The 24,999-nt window shown below is 36.8% G+C and overlaps 1 protein-coding gene across 1 annotated transcript in view; it reads left to right on the top strand.

Moving 5' to 3' along the window:
* LOC114658065 (granule associated Rac and RHOG effector protein 1-like) overlaps positions 1–24,999 on the top strand; it is a 214,812-nt gene that overhangs the window by 99,173 nt on the left and 90,640 nt on the right. The window contains exon 2 of the mRNA XM_028810093.2: positions 8,444–9,950. Coding sequence (XP_028665926.2) covers positions 9,444–9,950 — 507 coding nt within the window. The 5' untranslated portion in view covers positions 8,444–9,443. The remainder of the gene's footprint in view (positions 1–8,443; positions 9,951–24,999) is intronic.

The following is a 24,999-nucleotide window of genomic DNA, read 5'->3' as shown; positions in this document are numbered from 1 at the left end:
GGTTCCCAGTGCTGCCAGGATAGGCCCTGGCATATGACCCACAACTGGATGAAGCTGGCTGGATAATAGATTGATTGGAGACTGAAATTTTAACATGATAAAATGTCCAGAAGTAAAAGACATCATGATTGCAAGACATATTTTTAAAACTTACTTTAAATGTGTTAATTTTTCTCTCCATTTCCTTCTGTATAAACATCAGGAGTCTTAATAAAATTTTTGTTGTGTGGAAAGTGAAATCATTATACAGAAGAGATTTATATACAGTGGTATTTTGACAGCTGGGCCGAGCTGCATCTTAATTGCCTAGCATAGACTTTTCTGCTACACTTTTTTGATTCATTGGTTAATCATTGCACTCCAGTACTTCCGTCTAAAGGCAGATCCCCTCACAAGACACAGAATGGTTATCAAAGAGTATAATTTTGTTGCGATGCTTTGATTCTCACATGAATTGGAACTGGCTTCTGATAGCTATGGGATAAAATAAATAATGGAAAATATAATTCTGTCTTGCATCATATTGTTTTTTCCATTTCCAGCTTCTGTGCAAGATAAATATGCATTCTACTAATTATCTTCCAGTGTGCCTGCTACATACTAACTATGCATATCTTTTAGAATAACAAAGGTTTTCAAATGATGAGTGCAAGATTTAAAATACAAATACACCTAATTCATTAATAATTTTTGTGTAAATTAGGTCATTGAATCATCTCAACAACCACTGCTTGACTATTCATTTATAAAAGTATGTGTTGGTTGAGAGTTTTTGCACCATTTTCCAAGTACCACCTGCTCTGTTCTGGCAAATTTACTCTGACACTGTCCTTTGGGAATGTTTATATATCTCAGAAAGAGAGATAAGGAAGATTGGTATAGCCTGCAGCTCAAAGCACTGTTGATAAAATAAAAGGTGAAAATGAGGAATTGATGGATAAAAACTTTTATTTATAATACAGAACATAGACAAATACAACTGAAAATAATCAATACAATAAGGTATTAACAATAATAGAGACAGATACAGAGTTAGGTTGCTGTATACCACAAATGACATTCATATATCTAAATTTTTAATTTTTTTTTTTAGGTTTTCATTGCAGGTGTGATGGTATATTTTCATATTACAGGTATTTGGTTTTCATTCATCCAGACTAGAGATTGTTTGTAAATTATATATTAACTAATTTTTCTGAACCTGGTCATTCAAATATAAAAGTCATAAAGTGTTAAAGCTTTTCTCACTTGCATGGCAGGAGACAAACAAAAATGCACAGAATGAAAATATTGACTTAAGATTGTAGATTTAGACCAATCCTTCTGTCATTATGAAGGGTTTTATTTGTGGTTCACATTAAAATTATAAAGTCAGTCGTGATATGATATGATTTACTCGTGTCACTATTAAAAATTACGATTTTAAATGCTAGCTATTCCCCTAATATCTCAAAATGTGACCTAGTTCAGGAATACAAGAGATAGAGCTTTTCCTATCAAACACAAAACAGGACTGATCCTTAGATTGGGTACCAGGGTACATTGTAGTTGTCAACAATGCTAGTGCTTTAGTGTTCTCCGAGTATGGACAGTCAATGCAGACTACACTAGAATACTTGTCTTAAAGTTTAATATGCTTTTGTTCAGCACTGTCTTTGACTCCCACAGCTAAATGTCACAAGGTTTCTTTATTAGATAAAGACTGATGATGATGGTGGTATGGTTGTTCAGTGGTTAGTGCTTCTGGCTCCAGTATTCTGTTTTCAAATCCCACACACTCTCCCTGTATATGTGTGTTTTATATGGCTACTTTAGCATTCTTTTTCCGTCCCAAAGATGTTCAGATTATGTTAACTGGTGACCCTAAATTGACATTGGTGCAAGCGAGGTGTGCGCTGGTGTCCTGTCCAGTATTCTTTTCTGTGTTGTGTCCAGTGTTGCTTGTCCATTTCTCCACATGGACCTAAATATGATTAACAGAATGTGAGAATATATGTATGTATGTATACTGTATATTGGCTAGTGAGAGACAAAGGCTAGCACAAGTGTACTTTTCATTATGATAAATTTAAAGATCTGATGAATCTGTGCGTGGAAGATATTAAACTTTTTTCATTACTAATACAAAAAGACCATCATGTTGTTTTTAGCCAACTCAAAAGTGTATATTCTAAAGGTAGATGTGGACCTTATGGATAGATAGGCTGAGGGAGATGTTTTAATCAGTTCTGCATAGTGGATTTGATGTTCTTACTTTGTACCTCATCTGCACATATTTTGGAGCCAAAATGAAATGTGTATATATATAATGTACATATTGTATGTAATGTACATAATATATTATTTGACATTAACATGTTGAATTTCTTCATTGTCTCATACTTGTTGGGTTATATAGAACTTCCAGATTTTTCTGTTCTCCTTGTTCTTTCATTTACTGTACTGCAATGGTATTCTCTTACACTGATCAGTGTTCTTTTCACATTTTAGCCTTGCTTGGCACTATTTTTCACATGCTTTGTAGTCACCCTAAACAAGATCCATCCATTTTCTAACCCACTAAATCCGAACACAGGGTCATGAGGGTCTGTTGGAGCCAATCCCAGCCAACACAGGGCACAAGGCAGGAACCACACAAACACACCAATCACACACTAGGGCCAATTTAGTATCGCCAATCCACCTAACCTGCATGTCTTTGGACTGTGGGAGGAAACCGGAGTGCCCGGAGAAAACTCACGCAGACACGGGGAGAACAAGCAAACTCCACGCAGGGAAGACCCGGGAAGGGAACCCAGGTCTCCTAACTGCGAGGAAGCAGCGCTACCACTGCGCCACCGTGCCGCCCCCTAAACAAGATGATTCTCTTAATATGCAGAGATGTATCGTAATTTGAAGGCAAACTGGCTATTATTATTAAAATAATTATGGGAATTTGTCCACAAATATGATCTTTAATTCCCAAAAATTAATCACCTTAAAGTGGAGAAGTAAATATCCAAAGAAGGTTCTAACATAATAATGGTGTAATGACAGTTCTTGGCCAAGTATTGACAATTTACTGTACACAACAGGCAGACTTACACGGATGGGCAGTAATGGAGTCAGGCTTTCCATACTAGAGCTCTAGCACATATGGTGTGTTCAGGAAGTTAAAAATCTTAACAATACCAGTTGGCTACAATTTGTGTAGAAGTACAGTCAGTTTACTTTTTTCAATTTAAAAAACTAAGGATAATAAGCCATACAGGTTGTGTAGTCCCTGTGCAATACTGAAGGATATCTATTTTCCAAAAGCTTGTTTAAATGGTGTGAACCAACTATTCATGCATAAATGTTTTATTACTCCCATGTATGAATAATTGTTTAAGCTTATTTTAAGTTTGATGTACGTTTATCTATTTTGTCCAGGCTCAACCAAATGCTAGATTGTTGTCTTAGAAAATATAAAGAAGTTCAAAAATCGGGTAAAATATTTGGTTATCATGTCCAAATCACACCATCACTGTTTATTTGTGTCTAGATCTCTCTTATCTGTAATATTATATTCACAGTCTATCTGATGAGTTGAAAATCTACTGTTGTAATAGTTTAACACAAGACTAAAAAAGTTGTTTCCACAAAATGTCTGTGCATCCATATCTTAAGTAAAATGATCCCCAATTAAATTTTCTCACAACCTAACTTGACTGACCGATCCATTATAACTTGGGTGCAGATGCACGGAACTTGAAAAGGACACAAAAGCTATTGCGGCACAGAGGCACACAGGTTATACTGATAATAATTTCAGAGTACGTTTAATGAAAACGAAAAATGAATTTGGTTATTATATTCTGATTTACTTTAGGCATTGTTGTTTTTATTTCAGGATAGTTTTCATTTTTCAAAAATTAAGTCATTTTATTTTATTTTTATTTATTTATTTGCATTGTTTTAGTTTCAGTTTTTTCTTAATGGAAATAATCTTGTACACCAGTGTTCTTTCTAATAATATAGAAATTGTTACAAAGGCATGAGGTATAAATATACAGCGTTTAATTTTAATTGTCATGTCCGCCCCCCCCCCCCCCCCCCCCCAAAGAAATGGATATAACTTAATGCTTGCAGTTTTTGAGGGGGTGTGGATGGATGTCTATTTAAGATGAGATGGTTAATTGTATGTTTCAGACTTTTAATGATGTTAGTTTTGCTTGTGTGACAATATAGTCCTTCAGAGTACAACATTGTAGATTTTAAGAAGGTTAGATTGCTCGTAAAGAGCAATTTAGCTCTTTACAAGGTATAATTAAAGAGCACTAGAACAAGAAATATCTCTGTACTACCTGGCGATACTTTAGAAAGCAACTTTCTTTTTTACAGCTGTGGCTTACAAATGATCACTTCTAATCATCCTCATAGATTAGCTATCTCGGCAACTAATTTTGATTTGTGTTTGGGGGCTAAGACTGGGCCTGATTGAACCTGGAGTGGAAATTTACCCCAATGTAACAATTATCTGTCTGTCTGTCTTCAGTAAGGTCCATAAATATTTGGACAGAGACAACTTTTTTCTAATTTTGGTTCTATACATTTAATTCAGTGGGGTGAACAAAACGATTGCATAAAAATGTGAGGCAACTAAAGCATTTGTTTAACACAATCCCTTCATTTCAGGGGCTTAAAAGTAATTGGACAAATTAAATAACTGGAAATAAAATGTTCATTTCTAATACTTGTTTGAAAACCCTTTGCTGGCAATGACAGCCTGAAGTCTTGAACTCATGGACATCACCAGATGCTGGGTTTCCTCCTTTTTAATGCTCTGCCAGACCTTTACTGCAGCAGCTTTCAGTTGCTGTTTGTATGTGGGCCTTTCTCTCTGAAGTTTAGTCTTCCAACAAGTGAAATGCATGCTCAATTGGGTTAAGATCAGGTGACTGACTTGGCCATTCAAGAATTTTCCACTTCTTTGCTTTAATAAACTCCTGGGTTGCTTTGGCTGTATGTTTTGGGTCATTGTCCATCTGTATCCTGAAACGCCACCCAATCAATTTGACTGCATTTAGCTGGATTTGAGCAGACAGTATGTCTCTGAACACCCCAGAATTCATTCGGCTGCTTCTGTCCTGTGTCACATCATCAATAAACACTAGTGTCCCAGTGCCACTGGCAGCCATGCACACCCAAGCCATCACACTGCCTCCACCGTGTTTTACAGATGATGTGGTATGCTTTGAATAATGAGCTGTTCCACACCTTCTCCATACTTTTTTCTTGCCATCATTCTGGTAGAGGTTGATCTTGGTTTCATCTGTCCAAAGAATGTTTTTCCAGAACTGTGCTGGATTTTTTAGATGTTGTTTAGCAAAGCCCAATCTAGTCTTTCTATTCTTGAGGCTTATGAGTGGCTTGCACCTTGCAGTGCACCCTCTGTATTTACTTTCAAGCAGTCTTCTCTTTATGGTAGACTTGGATATCGATATGCCTACCCACCGGAGAGTGTTGTTCACTTGGTTGGCTGTTGTGAAGGGGTTTCTTTTCACCATGGAAATGATTCTGCGATCATCCACCACTGTTGTCTTCCGTGGACGTCCAGGTCTTTTTGCATTTCTGAGTTCACCAGTGCTTGCTTTCTTTCTCAGGATGTACCAAACTGTAGATTTTGCCACGCGTAATATTGTAGCAATTTCTCGGATGGGTTTTTTCTGTTTTCGCAGCTTAAGGATGGCTTCTTTCACCTGCATGGAGAGCTCCTTTGACCGCATGTTGTCCGTTCACAGCAAAATCTTCCACATGCAAGCACCACACCTCAAATCAACTTCAGGCCTTTTATCTGCTTAATTGATAATGACATAACGACGGACTTGCCCCCACCTGCCCATGAAATAGCCTTTGAGTCAATTGTCCAATTACTTTTGAGCCCCTGAAATGAAGGGATTGTGTTAAAAAAAAATTGCTTTAGTTTCCTCACATTTTTATGCAATCATTTTGTTCATCCCACTAAATTAAAGCTGAAAGTCTGCACTTCAACTGCATCTGAGTTGTTTCATTTAAAATTCATTGTGGTAATGTACAGAACCAAAATTAGAAAAAAGTTGTCTCTGTCCAAATATCTATCTATCTATCTATCTATCTATCTATCTATCTATCTATCTATCTATCTATCTATCTATCTATCTATCTATCTATCTATCTATCTATCTATCTATCTATCTATCTATCTATCTATCTAATAGTGCTGATTGTACTTGGGGTAGGATTTTGGGCTGTGCATGTCTTAAAAGTTCACATCGTCATTTCAAAACATCAATGATGTAGAATACCATTGACAAATGTGTGGGCATTTTAACATGTTTGGCCAAAGCATAGGTGAACAGCTACATTGTAATGCATGCTGCTTAGAGTTACAGTTATGATTGTTTACTCTCTAAAATCAAGAGCTTTTCATCTGCCCAGTAACAAAGTCAGTACATCAGGATGAAGTGGGGTAGCCAAGCTTTCAGAACAGTGAATAATTGATTTTTGACCGGTTGCACAGTATTTATTTTACTCACAACAACAACAACATTTATTTATATAGCACATTTTCATACAAAAAGTAGCTCAAAGTGCTTTACATAATGAAGAAAAGAAAAAAGACAAAATAAGAAATTAAAATAAGACAACATTAGTTAACATAGAAAAGGAGTAAGGTCCAATGGCCAGGGTGGACAGAAAAAAAAAAAAACTCCAAAGGTAATGAATTACTCACTGGTATAGAAGAGTGTAGAATTCATTTGGACAAATACTTGTATGGATCTGGATGCAACTCTGTTAACTCTAGGACTTAGAAATCACTTCTCACCCCACCCTTAGCATGAAGGAAATCATTGCACTGAAGGACTCAGTCATGACTAGGATTAACATATAAATTTTTACCTGCCATGGGAATTCACATAATTTATATTGAGACCTTAGCATGATCACCAACCTGATTAATTTAATTAAGGGTCATGAGATCTAGAGCCTATAATGGTGGCAGTGAGTACAAAGCAGGAAACAGTCCTGGATTGGGCTGCAGTCCATCTGTCCATTGCAGGTTCGTTTATGGACTCGCCATACTTGCATTCACATTCAGACAGGGCCAACTTGGGAAGAATATGTAATTTAACAAGTATATGTTCTGGGGTACAGGAATTAAACCAGAGGATCTGGGGGGGGAACATGCAAATTCCACACAGACCGCTGAGGAGAGGATTCAAACCCCCAATACACTAGGTACCTGAGGTCTACCACTTACCACTTTGGTAAGATAGTAAAAAAAGATTTTTTTCTGTTTTAATTTTAATGTGATTCTGCCTTGTAATTTTTAACTCAAAATGATGATGTACAATATTATGTATTAGATGATATGTATCACTGCATAATGTGTGTGCACAGATAAGATTCAATTGGAAGTTTTACTTAATGGAGAACGGTTTAAATGTAGTGCTTGACACCTCATTTGTGAAGGCACATATATTCCAATGACATCAAGAGAAGTGTACTGCCAAATCTGATTTAGTCCTTAGTTTAGGCTATTGTTCTTACGGAATTCTGTTGTGCCCAGATGGTGCCTCATACTTTACATTTTTATAGCATGAGCTGTCCATGCTGAAAGTCAGGCATGTTCATCATTTTTATTTATTTGCCAGTGCTACACCTGACCCCTCATTTGTGAATATCTGAAAATGGTTTACTTGGCATAAAAAGACTATTTCAAAATTAATACAGTATAATTCACACTATGTATACAGTAAGTAGTAGACTTTGACTTAAGGTGTGGTCCTTCCTGAATCCTAATTGCATTGTGGTAGTTCAAATCTGCCTTAACAAAATAAAGAGAGTAATTAAGAAGAATGCTTTTTTTATTTTTTTAACATACCCACATAGCATAATGCCATACTAAATGATAAATGATCCACTCCAGCAAGCCATTGCTTTGTGCTTTCATTTACCCATTTACCATAAAATGATTTATGATTTTTTTTTCCCTATTACATTATATACAATAAATACTGAAAAAGTAAATGGGCAGAATTTTAACTTCATGAAAGAATGAATAAATGCCCATTTTTCTAGTATTAACTCTCCAGAAGTGTATGTAGTAAATTGTGAATGGTAAGCAGGGACAGTTTATTCTGTGTGATCTTTTGTTTTAATCTTTTTACCAGTTTACTGTAACGATTTCATGGATTTTTCTTGCATCTTTCAGTATTACATACCATCTCTGCTTGTGCTTTTTCTCATTAATATATAAATGATTATTTATATTTCTTAATCTCTTCCTGTGTTTAGGGGTAGCTTTATCTGTTTTCTAAAGTAGACTATCTCTGCCTAAAAGAAACAGGATGAGAAGTTACAATATGAAGGAAAGTTACTCATTGTTGCATGACCTTTGTAACCTATTTTCTTCATTGTCTTTTTTTTCTCCTTTTCTAAGGAAATGACCTAAGAGGCCTTACAAATACATTAGTGCTTTCTTGCTTCAGACTACAATTACGGAGAAACTCAATCTGGAAGCAGCACTTGTTTCCGTTGTAACATTAATAACTACCTCAGAAAGAAGAAGGGAAAAAAGTGGAAGGCCTGTGAAAACAAAGTCCCACCAGTTTTTAATAACTTGGAGCGTTCTTTCAGAGCTGAGATGAAGTTCTAGAGAGCTTTCACTGTACTATAAAGAAGCTTTAACAGACTGGCTCTGTTAAAATCCTTCAGCAACAAATCTCTCCAAAATTCCTAACATACAAAGAGGGCTTGGTGACTTTTTCAAAAGGAGAGCCTCTGTACCAGAATATTCTTTTTGTTATTTCTTTATTCAGTCTTTATTTTTTATTTTTTAATTTCATATTGTCGCTGTTGATCAGTGTAGTTCTGGAATTGATTTTGCCTTCAGTTTTTAGATACTTCTACTTTTTAGAATCATTTGAAATTTAAAAAGAGTGATAAAATATCAGGAATAAAAGTCAACTTATTTTGTAAAGGCATTGGAATTGTCCATAAGCAGTTATGAATGGAATAAATGAGTATAACTAGCAAAGAAAAAAATTTATAAAGCACACAGAAAATAAGGAATTCTTCTTTGTGAATGCTGGTTATCAAGCAGTAATTATATTTCACAACCGAATTAATCTGCTTGAAGTAAATTTCTTTATATAATTATAACTAAAACAGGAAAGTACTTTTTTGAGTTAGTTATTCTTCTTACTTAAATTATTAGATTGTGAGCTTTGCAGCAGGGCTGCACAGAAACTAGAAATAACACTACGTCAGCAAATCTGTTGCTGATACACAGTGCAGAGACTGCTGCCACTGGAAATGCCTCTGAGGGACTTTTCACACATAGTCTTCAGTTATCTTTTCACTTAACGGAGTGTTTGAAAAAGAGCTCAACGCAAGACTGCTATCTTCAAATTGGGAGCACAGGAGACATCTGAACACTTATGTATTGTTGTAGCGCACAAGAAAGTAAAATGGACTACAAGCGGCGCTTTTTGCTTGGCGGGTCCAAGCAAAAAGTGCAGCAGCACCAGCAGTATCAGATGCCAGAGTTGGGCAGAACCCTAAACGCACCCTTAACATCCACCGCCACAACCTCTCCAGCATCATCCATGGCTCCTACAGCTACTAGTGGTAGTTGCAGCAATCAGCAAGTCCCTCACACCACCCCAATTGCAGACATCCAGCAGGGAATATCTAAGTATCTGGATGCACTCAATGTGTTTTGCCGTGCTAGCACTTTTCTTACAGACCTCTTCAGTGGGGTTTTCAAGAACTCGCACTATTCCAAAGCAGCTATGCAACTGAAAGACGTGCAGGAACATGTCATGGAGGCAGCAAGTCGACTCACGGCAGCAATAAAGCCAGAAATAGCCAAGATGCTAATGGAGCTGAGTGCTGGAGCTGCCAATTTCAAGGATCAAAATGAATTTAGTCTGCAAGACATAGAGGTAAGATAACAAACTGCAATAAATTATTTAGACCTTGTTCATAGGAATGGTGTTTTTAATTTTCCTTATTTATATAATGTGATGAAAAGGTATTAAGGACAAATGATGCTAGAAAGTAGAGTCCCCTACTTTTGAAAGCACATTTTTACATTTTTGATAGAATTGTACTCTATATTCAAACCACCCTGTAGGTCAAAGATAATGTTTTTGCAGTTTAAGCAAATTTACACAAATAACCTAGAAAGTGAAGTATTGTCTAATGCAATAAATCTTGACAGGTCAAGTTAAGTCTTGATGTGAATCACCGACTTATTACTGGGGTATGATTAGAGCTGGCCCACTAACACTCTACAGAAAATCTAATAATGAATATGCATGGACTTTCTTTAATCCTCTCTCTGGTTGCTCTTATAGAGGCAAAAAAGAATACATACATTTTCTACAGTAAAAACACACTCATGAGAACGGCATACTTGTATATTTTAATTGAATTGCATTAATAAAAGTCATGTCCAAAAAAGGATAGACATTTCTAACTGAATGACAGTCTCCTAACTTGCTAAAATAAGGAGGGGGTCAGAACACTTTAGTTTGCTTTACATTAATTAAAGGGAATTTATGAAAGGAGGTCAGATTTGAGGGAAGGCATTTGCTTTGGGGGCAAGGGGGTGGTCTAGTTTTTGCCTAAAGGCAGAGTCAGACTTGCATCTCAAAATAACCTGCATTGAATTTTAGATGGAAATCCTTAAAGGCATTTCACATTTAAGGACTGTAATTGCTAAAATCTTGTTACTCCTCAGTAAGTGGAGCTGTCACGTGAAGTGAATTGCAGCATGTGCCAAATTATAATATTGTCACTGCGTTTTCACCACGATTATATTATGCCAACATGTAGCACAAGTGAGGGACATTTTGTTAGGCAATCTACATAAAGAATGCCAGAATACAAACAGGAGTACCACGTGATAGTAAACATACAGCACAGTCATCATGACCGTTCATTTAGGAACAGAAAAGCTTATAGAATACTAATATGGTAAGTAATTTTGTTGTGTCACACAATGACAATAAAGTGCTTGAACATGATGTGTTTATAAACTGTAGTGATAATTTTAAGCACTCTTCTAAATAACTGTGCGTGACCACATCAGACCCAAGTTCTAATGAAGATCATAGATAAAGAAGGCAGTAGTTTTCATAGGGAGCAGTGGTCATATAATTGGTACAAATTACACACTGAAGAAGTTGGCAGTGGAAAACTGAAAGAAAATCAAAAGGTTTTGTTATGCTTCTATTCAAATAGTATAAAATAAATGCATATCTTGACCCTTACAATGTCTTTTACCTGGTTTTGACATTTAGTCTGTTTCAGAATGAAAGTTTGTAACTTTTCATATATTTCTCCAAATTAACAAACAATAAAAAAATTGTAAGCACCCCATTTTTTTAATGTTTACCCTGCTGTGACTTTTGGATATGTTTTGAAGTACCATTGATTTTAATGGATTTAACATTTATAGTAGTTTGTTTGTTCAAAACATATAAAAACACCTAATCAATCTAATTTAATCTTTTCTAAAACTTCATCTGTAGTACCAGCAATCTTAGGATGCTCAAGCTGTATATAATAGAGTAATGGTGAAATATCTGATGTCTAGCACAGCTAAAAAAGGGGTGCCAGAATCATGTCAAAAAAGAACCCTAGAGCACTGCATTGAGTCAGCATTGAAGACATTGTAAGGGTTAATACATAAGAAATGGATAGAAGTGAAGAGTGAATGGTTTGAATATCTTACATGTTTTAGAACAATGTGGGATAATATTTTCATTATGACAATAGATCATCTTGTAGAAATAAACTATACATTTTTATTTGTTATATCACATAATTTTGGTATTTTTTCTGAATATGTTTTTGTTTTGAATCAGGTACATCTTGTTTTATATGGAGCAAGGCTTTGTTCCACATAGTTGAAATATGGCTATACCTTAACATTTAAGCTATTATGCAATGAAGTAAAAAATTAATTTGACATTCACAATTAAATTTTCAGTCATATGTGTGTGCATGCTTGATATTCCTAAACTAGATGGTCTTAGAAACACTCTCCTGCAGTATATTATTTATAAATTATATATTTTTTTTTACTGAAACTGTGTGTGATCAAACATAAAAAAAAAATAAATATTGGCCAGATATTAGTTATTTTAGTTGTTTCATTTTGTGTTGCCAGCAGCAGAAATGCAACTCCTATCAGGTTTTTCCTTCCTGCCTCTGATAGTCGCCTTTGTTCGGCTAAGTCTCAAGATAACACATAATCTTTCTGTCTGACCTGTAGTCCACATAAGGATATTTTCATTTTCGCCGCAAGTACGGAATTAAATTATAATTATTAGAATATGTTAAGTGCACTCTCAGGGTCAGTGAAATTAAAATGCTTGTCAACTTGACTTGTGGTTTATTGTCAATGTCAAGACACCGAATGGTTGTGTGTTTCTGGACTAGTACTAGTTTAGCGAACTTGTTGCAAACTTGAACATAAGCTCTCATGTTTAAAATATTGTAACTACAATCCTGTATTGCCCTTAATGATCAATTACAATCTAGTTGTTCTAAATAAGTTTTGTGTATCCATATCCATGTTTAATGCAGAAAGCAAATTTTTGTATATGGTTATCCAAAGCTGCGCTGTTGACCTTTCCTTGTGAATGAAGTGGTTTTTAACTAACATAACAACACATTTTTATTTTTTGTGTCCACTTCCCTTTCTCTTTCCAAATAGATCTTTTAGATATCTGGTGTATTGCAGTTTTCTGTATTTGTAGGCTGCCACATATACTTTTCAGGTTCCTCATTAACTTCCAGCCAGATCTTAGCATTTTTTTGGGGTGTATAAAATAATGCACATATTTGTTCACTGTGTACTAATTTGCAAATTACGACTGTGCCATAGAAGTGCTTTCAACAGGACAGCTTTGCTTTAGGTAGTGAGCCCATGTGTGGTGTAGCGGGTCCACAGCTCAAGTCAAAAAGGCCACTTTTTAAATAAATAGTCGCCGTACTCGCGACTTAGAGAGGGGGCATGGTAGTGTGGCCGGAGCAGTTCCCGGGTGATTTGTGATGCGAACGGTCCTCACTTAAGTGCACAGGTGAGGAGTCGTCCGCATCATAATTGTTGCCGGAAGCTGCTGATTGCCACACTTGATCCACGTCCCCGGATCATATAATAGAAGCATGAGGCGGATGAGAGGAATAGAAAGAAAAAAAGAACGTGAAGGGAGGTTAAGGTTGAAGAAGACAGCATGAAGCAGGATGGAGAAAGCCGGTGAGGGAGAACGAACAAGCTTATGAGCGCAGGCTCGTGCTGATTGCAGGCAGCTGGGAGAGGCGAGCCCGAGGGGGGGTATTTGGCCGGCACCCAAGGGCTGACGGTAGTGGTCGTTCCTGCTGAGTGCTTGTTTACAGCAGGAGTGACCGGGAGAAGGTTGGCTCCCCGAAGCGAAGGCAGCGAGAGTCGGGGACTTGGGAAGTGGAAGCCCCAGCATGAGCATCCTGGTCACTGGGGAGCACAAGTCTCGGTCTGGGTGAGCAGAACCGGAGCCAGGGATTGGAGAGGCCACCAGACCAGTACAGTGAAGAAGGTCAGTTGCATGTAAGGTGACTCCCCTGGTGCATAACCTGGATGGGAAAAGCAGGGAAGTTACCAGTAAAAGAAGGCACCGGGCTTTGTTTTAAAAGACTGCTTCCAGCCATTGTATTAACCTCAGTTTTAAAAAGATTTTTTTTTCTATTGGATTTTAACCTCCACCTTTCACCTGTTTTTATTGGATTATTTGTTTGAAGATTTTTGAAGCACTGCACTATTTATTTGAACACTGTTTTGATTTTGTTGATTTTTAAAATAAAAGCACTTTGCACTTTTTGCACCATCCCCTTGCTTTGTTGTGCATCACTGTCCAGCTCATCGGTGACATTACCGATGGTGTCGGGTTCGAGAGCTCCCAGAAGCTGGATCGTCACACCATGACACTAAAGAAACAAATGTCAACTCCTGGTACTTTTTTAAAGTTTATTTATTTATTCATTGTAATGCACTTGTTAATTACAAAAATAGTGAAATCACAAAAACATGTAATAAGAACTCCTAAACAGAAACCTTTACCCAACATAAAACTGACCCCTCCCCTCACCCTTTCAACAATACCCCATGTAGCCCTATGTATGATTCAGAGGAGGAAAAAAATGAAAAGTGAACTTTGGTAACCCCAATAGGACATAATAGTGCAAAAACTCCAAAAGCAATTTAAAAAGTAGAAAAAAAGAGATAGAAGGAAAAAAAATCGCTTTTTTCATATTTTGTAATATGTCTGTTCCCTCATTACCTCATCCTAGAACATAAACCATTAGCATTTCTCTAAGCCATTGTTTGATGTCCTTGTTAAGCAGACACAAAATAAGTACAACTATAGATAGCTGTGCATGCTGACTTTGAAATGTGAGGGTGATGTGTGAAAATCTATACAGAGGTGTTAAAATACACTGCTTCAAGACTTAAATGATTCTACCTTGCACATTTGGGAACATTGAAATAGACAGCTAACAATTGTGTGTCTTTTATGTGCATATTTTTCAACAGAGATTTGCTTTCTACTAATGATACAGAATGACTGTTAAATTTTCCCTTGATATTTGTTATATCACAAGGGGATGAATTAACAAATTGTGTCATCTCATTTGAAATTTGAAATGGTTTTAAAACATTTTTAAAATGTTTAAATCATTTTTACTCTGCTCGACTTATTTGATATTCTCACAAATTAAGCAATTTAGAAGGAAAAAAAAAAAGGTTTGTTCAGAGAGTTAAAACAAGATCATTTTTTGAGGTACCACTTCCACACCAAATAAAAAAAATCTAAATTGTAAATATACATGTAAATAGAAGTTAATCTTTATCTTTATGGATATATTCTAATTGGATACACAATGTGGCAGTTTATTAGAATCTAAAAATATAATTAATTGATTAATTGCTGTTGTTTTCACCATTTCTATTTGACTCTCTATCTCTCTCTTGTCTGACAGAGATAAACTCTAAACTCAGAAACAACTTGGTTGATTTTTTTTTTTTTTTTTGCTGTTTTTTTGCTGCTGAAATATGCACTGCTTAAGCAAGGAAATGTTCATCTGTAGCACAATTTTTTTCCTGAACAAACAAATTTTGTTGAGATTGGCTTGATGGTGTGAAATTACACAAAAAAAAAGTCGCCACCTGGATTTAACTAAGCAAATAGGTACGAACCTCCTATTGGATAATTACTGCATGGGCGATTATCTTTCAGCTGGCAACAAGTTATTTAACCCCAACTGGTGCAATTTGTTGCTTCTCATTTCTTAAACAACCATGCCGAAAGACGCATCTCGTGGTCATGGAAAAGATGTTAGTCTGTTTGAGAAGGGTCAAATCATTGGCATGCATCAAGCAGAGAAAACATCTAAGGAGATTGTAGAAACTACTAAAATTGGGTTAAGAACTGTCCAACGCATTATTAAAAACTGGAAGGATAGTGGGGACCCATCGTCTTCGAGGAAGAAATGTGGCCGGAAAAAAATCCTGAATGATCGTGATCGGCGATCACTTAAACATTTGGTGAAATCAAATCGAAGAAAAACAACAGTAGAACTCAGTTCTATGTTTAATAATGAAAGTAAGAGCATTTCCACACTCACAATGCGAAGGGAACTCAAGGGATTGGGACTGAACAGCTGTTTAGCCGTAAGAAAACCACTAATCAGTGAGGCAAACCAGAAAAAAAGGCTTCAGTTTTCTAGGGAGCATAAAGATTGGACTCTGGAGCAATGGAAGAAGGTCATGTGGTCTGATGAGTCCAGATTTACCCTGTTCCAGAGTGATGGGTGCATCAGGGTAAGAAGAGAGGCAGATGTGAAATGATGCACCCATCATACCTAGTGCCTACTGTACAAGCCTGTGGGGGCAGTGCTATGGGGTTGCTGCAGTTGGTCAGGTCTAGGTTCAGCAACAGTATGTTCTCCAAGAATGAGGTCAGCTGACTACCTGAATATACTGATAGACCAGGTTATTCCATCAATGGATTTTTTTCTTCCCTGATGGCACGGGCATATTCCAAGATGACAATGCCAGGATTCATCGGGCTCAAATTGTGAAAGAGTGGTTCAAGGAGCATGAGACATCATTTTCACACATGGATTGGCCACCACAGAGTCCAGACCTTAACCCCATTGAGAATCTTTGGGATGTGCTGGAGAAGGCTTTGCGCAGCGGTCAGACTCTACCATCATCAATGCGATACCTTGGTGAAAAATTAATTGAACACTGGATGGAACTAAATCTTGTGACATTGCAGAAGCTTATCGAAACAATGCCACAGCGAATGCGTGCCGTAATCAAAGCTAAAGGCGGTCCAACGAAATATTAGAGTGTGTGACCTTTTTTTCTGGCCAGGCAGTGTATTTATCCTGATCAGAACAAGCACCATTATGATAATTATTTATCCAGCTTTTTCTTCTTTCATCATGACAAGATAAATTAATCTAGCAAATCTAAACAACGATTGACTTCCACCCTGGACAGTGGACCATGCACCTGATGCAGTGAATCATTTTGCATGCCTTAATTTATTTTTATATTATTTATTTATTTATTTATTTTGTTCTTGGCATCAGTGCAAGCTTAGAATCAAATTCCACCTCCAGAACTGTTATAAATAGATAACTGCCAAGTGATCAGATAGGTAAGCTATCAAATGAATAAAAACAAAAAGAAATTAAAAAAATCCACGTTGCACTTTTGCTGTCACTGTACTTTGTATATAAAAGTCAGATCGAATGTTATTTACCTTGATTTATATACTTACTTCCTACAGTGTAAAAGTGCAACGTACATTCTTTCTCTGATTTGGAACCCTCGTCATCATCTGAGTTCACCTCTGCTATAGCGTGTCTTTATGTGAAAACAGCAGCGTCAGATCGGGGGAAGTATGAACGTAACTGGGAGAATAAAACTGAATTAAAAAAAAAAACAACGCTAACCTTTACAAGTACCATACATTTACACCCGCTGTTACAGACTCAAATCAAATGTGTGTGTTTATTCTAAAATAGTAAGAAAAAGATCAGTTCACTTCTCAAAGTGGAATTGTGTGGGATCGAACTTGTAACCTTTTGATTACCAGTCTGCAGTTGTTATCGTTATGCCACCAAATTAGTCGTGTTAAAGACGTGTTAATGTCGCAGCCTAATGCTGGTTCTTTTTCTGCAGTTTTATTCTTGAATAAAAGCACACTTGTTTTGTTATACTTGTATCTTTTGTGAAAGTGTTTATTTGATATTTGGATTTCAGGCTTCACACAATATATGGTTCATTTCTACATTTTGTCAATTATTACTAAAACATGACAAACGTTTCTGTTTTAACAATGTATTTATATAGATTGTTATAGACACGGAACACACATGAAATGCATGTGTTCCAAATAACGATATAGCATTTATAAAAGGTGTCATTTTGCTTGACTTCTCTCAATACAACTCTATGCAACTGACATGCAGGTAAACAGACTTGAGCTGAGAAAACTTTGTGCTGCGGTGGGGGGATGTGATAGCAGGCTGCTTGCTGCTTATCGACACATTTAAGAGACAAAAGATGCTGACGGAGAGGTGAGAAGAGATTTAAGGCGAGACTGATTTGCAAGTTTTTTCGTAGGCTTTGGTAATTCTAGTGTTAAGGGATACATTGAAGAATCTTTGACATCATATATATGATGTATGAGTCTGTCTTGCAACCCAAAACACGAGACTAAGTCTCAATACTTTAGCAAAACCAACTTTATTCACCTTGAAACAGGAACAGCACGGTTATTTATTGTAGCGGGATCTACCATTCTCCTATACACAGACACAGCAATCAGGCAGGGTCATAGCCAGATTAGTGGCCAAGTAACCCGTCGACGGCAAGCGCTTATAGCGCGACCGCAATCAACTTGGATCTGCTTTAGCTGTGAGCTGCTACATTGTTGGGAGCACGTGGTTGCCCCAACAACTGATAAACTCTTCCACAGGCTCGGTGATCACGCTTCAGGACACTCTTTGGCGTGTCGTCCCCTTGGGGGGAGTCCCAAAAGAGTTTAGAAACCTTACAATATATCAAGGGATTAACCTACTTGACTCTAAATAAGATTAATAGAATTCAAAGAAGAATGGATTATTAACCTCAAAGTTTATCACAGTAAACAAGTGAATAAATGTACAGTACAGTGATCCCCCGCCTATCGCAGAAGTTACGTTCCAGACCCATCAGCAATAGGTGAAAATCCACGATATAGAAAGACCATATAAATAAACTATTTTTTTATAGTTTAAGCCTTAAAATACCCCTCCCACATACTTTAAACACATGTAAACTTATTAAAACACACTTTGTAAACACATATGATATGTGGATGTAGGGCTAAGGATATGAGTAATATCTCTCTTTTATAAAAAAAAAAAAAAATCTTGGCAGGGAGACAAGGCGTGATCTTCTAGGAAGACAATTTGACATCCCACGAGAGACATTTTAACATCACGCAAGACAAGGCAGTGAGACAGAAGGACAGCTGCTGTACAGGCTTTTAAATGATAAACGCGCAGAGCGACAAGCAGAACAGGCATATTGGTAGAAGCAGCACAAAGCCAGTAGCTGATCTGTCCGCTTCTCCTTAGCGTGTGTTCAGCTCCCCCCCTTCACAACGTGAGCAGGAGAGACGCGAAGTGGCAGGAGCGTAGTGCGCCTCCAGGGGGGGTTGAGCGAAGCGATCGAGACCAGATCATCTCGGAGAGACACTTTGATGACACGCGAGACTAGACATTACAACCTTAGGAAGCAAAATCCGTGAGACGGTGACTTTTTCACGTCACGCCCTACTTACAAACAATTTAAAACAAGTTCATGGACATATAACCTAGCAGTTGTTGGAATGCTTTTGGCAGACACACTTCAGGTGCTCCCAACTCTTAAAACGACGACAAGCAGAACACGCAGCTCGCCAGCAGCAGCTGTAGCCAGCCAGCAGATGATCCGAGCGCTTCTCCTTAGCGTGTGTTCAGCCCTCACCCCCTAATCCTCCTCCTTCAGAACACTAGCGGTAGAGACGCAAAGTGGCAAAAGGACAGCTGCTGTACAGGCTTTTACGTGATTGACAAAAAGCTCAACAAGCAGAACACACAGCTGGCCAGCAGCAGCAAGAGAGCAGCTGAACTGATTGCATCTCTTTAGTATGCATTCAGACCCCCCATTCACAACGCGAGCAGCGTTATAAGTCCCACAAGAAAGAGATTTAACCACGCCTGGGGCAGGAAATAAAGGACAAATATTTTTTTTTTTTGCAAAATTTTTAAAGTAAAAATGAAAATAATGCATATGTAACAATTCCCATGAAAATAACAATCTCTTTAAATTGTTTATCCGATAAACCAAACCCGGGGGTGGGCGAGCAAAGCAAGCAGGGGTTGGAGCCCCCTAGTAGTAATAATAATAATAATAATAATAAATCCGTGATGTAGCAGGGGCGCAACAGCTGAACTGCGATATAGCGGGGGATCACTGTACCTGGAATGGATCATCTGCCTGTGACATGTTCAGATATGCCTAAGTAATTGGTTATGCCTGTATTCAGACTGAAGGAGTTGCTGAATATGAAATTATGCATAAAGATAGAGATAATAATAAATAAAATTATAAACAAAATGAGACTCTTATGGAGAACCACCAAAGTAACCTGTTACATCCATGTCCCAGAAGTGATCTGGGACAAACTGGGAAATTTATTTAAAAAAAAAAAAAAAAAAAAGACCTGGGATGTACTTAAGACCTTGATAACTTGCTCAGTTCCGACAAGTAAGGGAAAAAGTTTCACTGCATGGTAATTCTTTTGTTGTAGTCCCCACCTCTGGGAATAAGGACGTATAATCTCCAAAAGAGTATACTTTAATTTTTTATTTTTATTACACTTTTCTGTGATATATTTTTTTACACTTATTTACATAGACTTTTTGTGTCCTTTTTTTCTTTTAAATAATTTTAATACTGAAGTCCTGCTTTGTTTTGAGCCATGTTACTTTACCCCAGAATTAATGTTTGTAGTAGCACAGGGACCAGTAGTACTAGCTTAAACCATGTAAACCTCTCCAAAATTAATCTTGGTAGCCTTGCCATACAACCTAAATACAATGATTATTAATAAGACAAGTATATGACTAAAATTAGATTGTTAATAAGACAATTATATGACTAAAATTAAGTGATTTTTACACATGCAGGTTTGAAGTGTGCTATTAACAAGGAAGCAAACATGTTTTGCAGAAACCAAAACTTGGACATTATATACATCATGTACCATACCACTCACACACTGATAATGTGCTTCTAACAGAAATAGACTTTTGACATAGTGTTAGGTTTTACATAAACTACCTAGAGTGAAAATTTACCAGTATGCACAACACTGTTACAAGATCAGATCATTTAAAGAGAAAAACACTTAAAATTAATTAATAAACAAAAATCAACATACAAAATGTTCTATTTTACTAGTATTAATGTATCTGCTAGAAAAGCCTAGAATAACTTTGTCAAAGCACTAACATTTTAAATCATTGTCCACAGATGACATCAATGATTGGTTAAGAAGAAAAGAGGTATCTAGTAGTTTTTTGTGTCATCTCGAGTAGAAGGGTCTAAAGAAGAGTTGAAGAGCTGGGAAGTATAAACTAATCAGTGTGTAGAGAGAGAGAGAGAGAAAAAACTGCAGGAGAGTGTAAGCATAGAACTAGCAGAAGTTTGTCTTCCACAGATCCACCAGTGGTTTTCATGGTTTTTTCTCTAATATCTCCATTCCTAGTAGCATACCGGTGGCTACACCCCCGACAATACAAACTTGAAGAGGAAAAAAAAATGTTTTTGATGTGTATGTGTATTGCTGGAGTTGACAGTGAAATCAGCTTTATTATTTGTACTGTAAATTCAACCAAGATTTGTGGAAGTAATGGATGAATATCATCCTTTTAGTATCTTTATGCACAATATGCTTCTGCGTTTCAAAATAATACAACTGGCTTAGGAGTGTATCTTGAGATGCCAAACTAGAACTATATTTAAGGCATTCAAGCCTAAAACATGTTCTGAGAATATCTGGTGGTCTCCTTTGCCATATTTTCTGCTTCTTGTGTTCAGTTGATTTGCAGGTTGTGTGTCCCTTTGTTTATTTTACTTTGTCTTGCAAATAATGTTGAGCTTGTATCTCTTTGAATACCTCTGTACACAACCGTTTCACTTGCTTCCAAGAATGGGGTTAGTTTTAGTCATGGCTCAAGACTGCTTTTATGCTGTGCTGATTAAACCTAAGCTTATGTCTCAAGGGACTGTTGGAATGCTACATTTTTCATATTCTATGTTTTGTACATGTTTAATACTTTTACAGACTGAGCTAATTATTGGCAGATTCATTACTGTTATTATATTTAGAGGCTCTCCGTGCAAAATTGCCTGTGCTTGTTGTCTACACATCTGCTGTCTTTTCCTTTCCAATTAATATTAGTTAGACACATTGTTTTTAATGTTATTTAGTTTTCATATACTTTGTTTCTACTTACATTCTGAATTTGTTTTTTTAATTTTATTTTTTAATTGTGGTCCTGCCATTATGCAACAATAATCTGGTATAGAATGACCATATACATATATATATATATATATATATATATATATATATATATATATATATATATATATATAATACATACAATACACCCCCAAAATGGGTTACGTTCCTAGAGCACCCACATATTTTGAAGAACCACGACTTTTGGATGTGGTTAAAAAATGCCTTTTAAATGCCTATTTGTATAGTTTCAACCCTAAATACAGTATGCCCCCTAAGCACTTTAATTTCGTTGCAAACTCAGCTTAATACATTAATACATTACCTAAAAAATTACCTTAATACATTACCAAAAACAGAATGTAAAAGGTAAACCCATCTACTGTACAGTACTGTACTACTATATCTGCCGCTGTGCTAGAATGTAACATACCGATGTTACCGCTATACATACTATAATTCATGCAAGCGTGTTTTCTTTGGTATGCGCTGTCATTTTCTTTGTTATAAGTAGAGTAAATACATAATTTCATTTAATTAAAATACAGTAAAATGTACGGGTACTCACCAATGATGAATGATATTGATGATGATGATGAAGAAGTAGCTTTAAAACTTTAGTAGATTTAAAACTCCTTGGGTGGTGCCTCTTCTTCAGGCGCTTCAGGAGGAGTCGTATCTTTGTATGGGTCTTCTTCTGGTGGGGTTTCGTGCTGGCTTTTCTTTATAGGTTTCAGGAACATTGTGATAGGAAGTTGCTACATTGTCTCCTGTAGTGAACTGCTGGTACAATTTCCGTGTTTTCTCACGGATGATGTTACCGTCGTCCTGCAGTCGGTGATCCAAAGTGCCAAGGCAGGTTCCATCCTGACAATATTTTTATTCCTTATGGTCTTTTCCTTTTTGGCACTATCACAGAAACTTACAGATTCGGTACTCCAGATCGCTGCTTTGTTCTTCTTTATGTAGCATACAGTGCTTTCATTAATACCATAGTGGCTCGCTACTGTAGCATAACTTTTTAGTTCCTGGAGCAAATCAACCTTCTCCTGGAGTGTTTTAAACTTCTTCTGGCGCTTAGGCTCAGTTCCAGAAGCCTTAGAAGGTGCAGAGCGGTTCGACGACATTGTGTGCGTTTAAAAATAACTAAACAATAACAAAATGGAAAACACGAGGACACTCACCTGGAGACACGTCACAAAGCAGCAGGCAATTATCAGCAAGGAGAAATGAATAACGCTCTTGGATTGGCTACTTTCACCATCCCAAATCGCGGTGGTAAACCCACTCACCTGGAGACGCGTCACAAAGCAGCAGTTAATTATCAGCAAGGAGAAATGAATAACGCTCTCTCGGATTGGTTACTTTCACTTTCACTTTTTATTGCCACGAAAAAAGCCATAAAAAATTGCGGAGGATATTTGCGCTTTCCGCTAACAATTAATAGTTAGGTTCTAAGAAAAAATCTGCGAACGACTGAGTCTGCGAACCCTGAACCATGACTTTGCGGGGGTCTACTGTGTGTGTGTGTGTGTGTGTGTGTGTGTATGTATATATATATATAGTATAAATAATCCATTTGACTTGCAACTGCTCATGATAAAATCTCCAACCAACACCATGTTTACTCCCACTTTTTGTCCTTAAACGTCTAGACTGAAATAACTTCACTCAATCTGAGCCTTCGCTCCAGCTATCCTCACAACTGTAACCTTGGTAATTCAAGATAGGATTTAATCATTTAGGTACTACATTCATGTTAACTTGTCGTCACTCATATGGTCAATGAATCCCTTGTAAATTCCAAGGACCATATCAGCAGAATGTGTTTAAAGGAACTGAGATGTAAAACTGCTGTTGGCCCGTAAGTATTAGAATCTGGAGATGTCCCCAGGTGCCAGGTCAGGTTCTGATATCTGGAAATGTATTTCACTGTTATGTATCCGAGAACTTTTTATTTTGTAGAACTTTTTATTTGTTGCTTCGCTCGCCAACCCCCCTGGCCTGCGCTACGCGCCAGTCACTTCGTATCTCTGCCACTCACGTTGTGAAGAGGGGGGCTAAACGCACCCCAGGAAGACACGGTCGCTCCTCTGAAACCCCCCTCTTAAACGGTGATGCCGTTTTTTTGGGGTTTTTTTGTTTTGTTTTTTTAACCTTTTCTTTGCTTGATCAGCTGCTGGCTTGTTGCTGCTGCTGTGCCATGTTATCTGCATCTCGCGCGGTGGTTCGAAAATTTAAAAGTCTGAACAGCAGCTGTCCTACTCTTTGTACGTGAGTTCTTTATATTTTTTAGTTTATAATTTAAAAATGGAATAAGAATCTGAAAATCTAATAACATCACATTAAAGTTCAATAAATTCTGAAAAAAATGATACCAAACATATATATGTAGGTTTTAAAATAAGCCCGATTTAAAGCGTGACAGAAAAGTGACATATAAACGTCACATAAAATCTTTGCACAAAATCGTTGGACATTTAGGCTTAGGATTTTATATATACAGAGTAGATTAAGGGCAATTATTGTTTATTGTATGCTGGTAATGAAATCCATTTTCTGGGACTGTGTAACTGGATCCTTAATCTGAATACCACTGCTACCTCTTTTCCAGATTCCTTGCCATATAAACAACATCCATATCTACTAATTTGAAGGTGAGGCCCAAGCACTTAGACCAGAAACAATGATTAGACTGCATATCCTCTTGGGATTAAGAAAGCAGACTTAATAACCATATGGCCCAGAATATAACCAAACAATCCACCTGTGTGTTGATTTGAGGAGCTGCAGAGAGAACCACCATTCTGCATTGATTTATAATAATAAAAACTCTTAAAGGAAGAGATTTTTTTAATATGTTATTTAATTGATGTAGTTTGGAGTAAAGACTTTTGAACTGAAAATCTGACCCCTGCATCCCCACTCCGAAATTGGTCAAGTATCCTGTCTTCGTTTCAAAAGTACAGTATTATTGGATTTCCTGTTCTATGTTGTATGCAGATTTTTCCAGAAATATCTATTAATAATATTTAGCAAGAAATGCATGCATTTTGTACATTTTGAGCATATGACTGGATTACGGACATGTGAATTATTAGGACCGGATAACATGATTTTTTTTTTCCATTGATGGTTTTTTTTTTTTTTGCATCGTTTTCTGTTGAACACCACTGGCCACCCTAGTACGAGTTTATTTAAAAAATACCGTTTTTTTTGGGTAGAGCATTCCTTTAACTACTTCAGATTCAGAATCAGAAAAACTTTATTAATCCTGAAGGAAATTACTTATGTTGCAACTTAACAACAGACAAGGGACATGTTACACTAAGAGCAAGTATAATCATGTAAATATAAATAAAGTACTGTATAA

Source organism: Erpetoichthys calabaricus, chromosome 9 (assembly GCF_900747795.2).
Source record: "Erpetoichthys calabaricus chromosome 9, fErpCal1.3, whole genome shotgun sequence".
Taxonomy (NCBI): Eukaryota; Metazoa; Chordata; class Cladistia; order Polypteriformes; family Polypteridae; genus Erpetoichthys; species Erpetoichthys calabaricus.
This window is presented reverse-complemented; position numbering and strand designations above follow the sequence as displayed.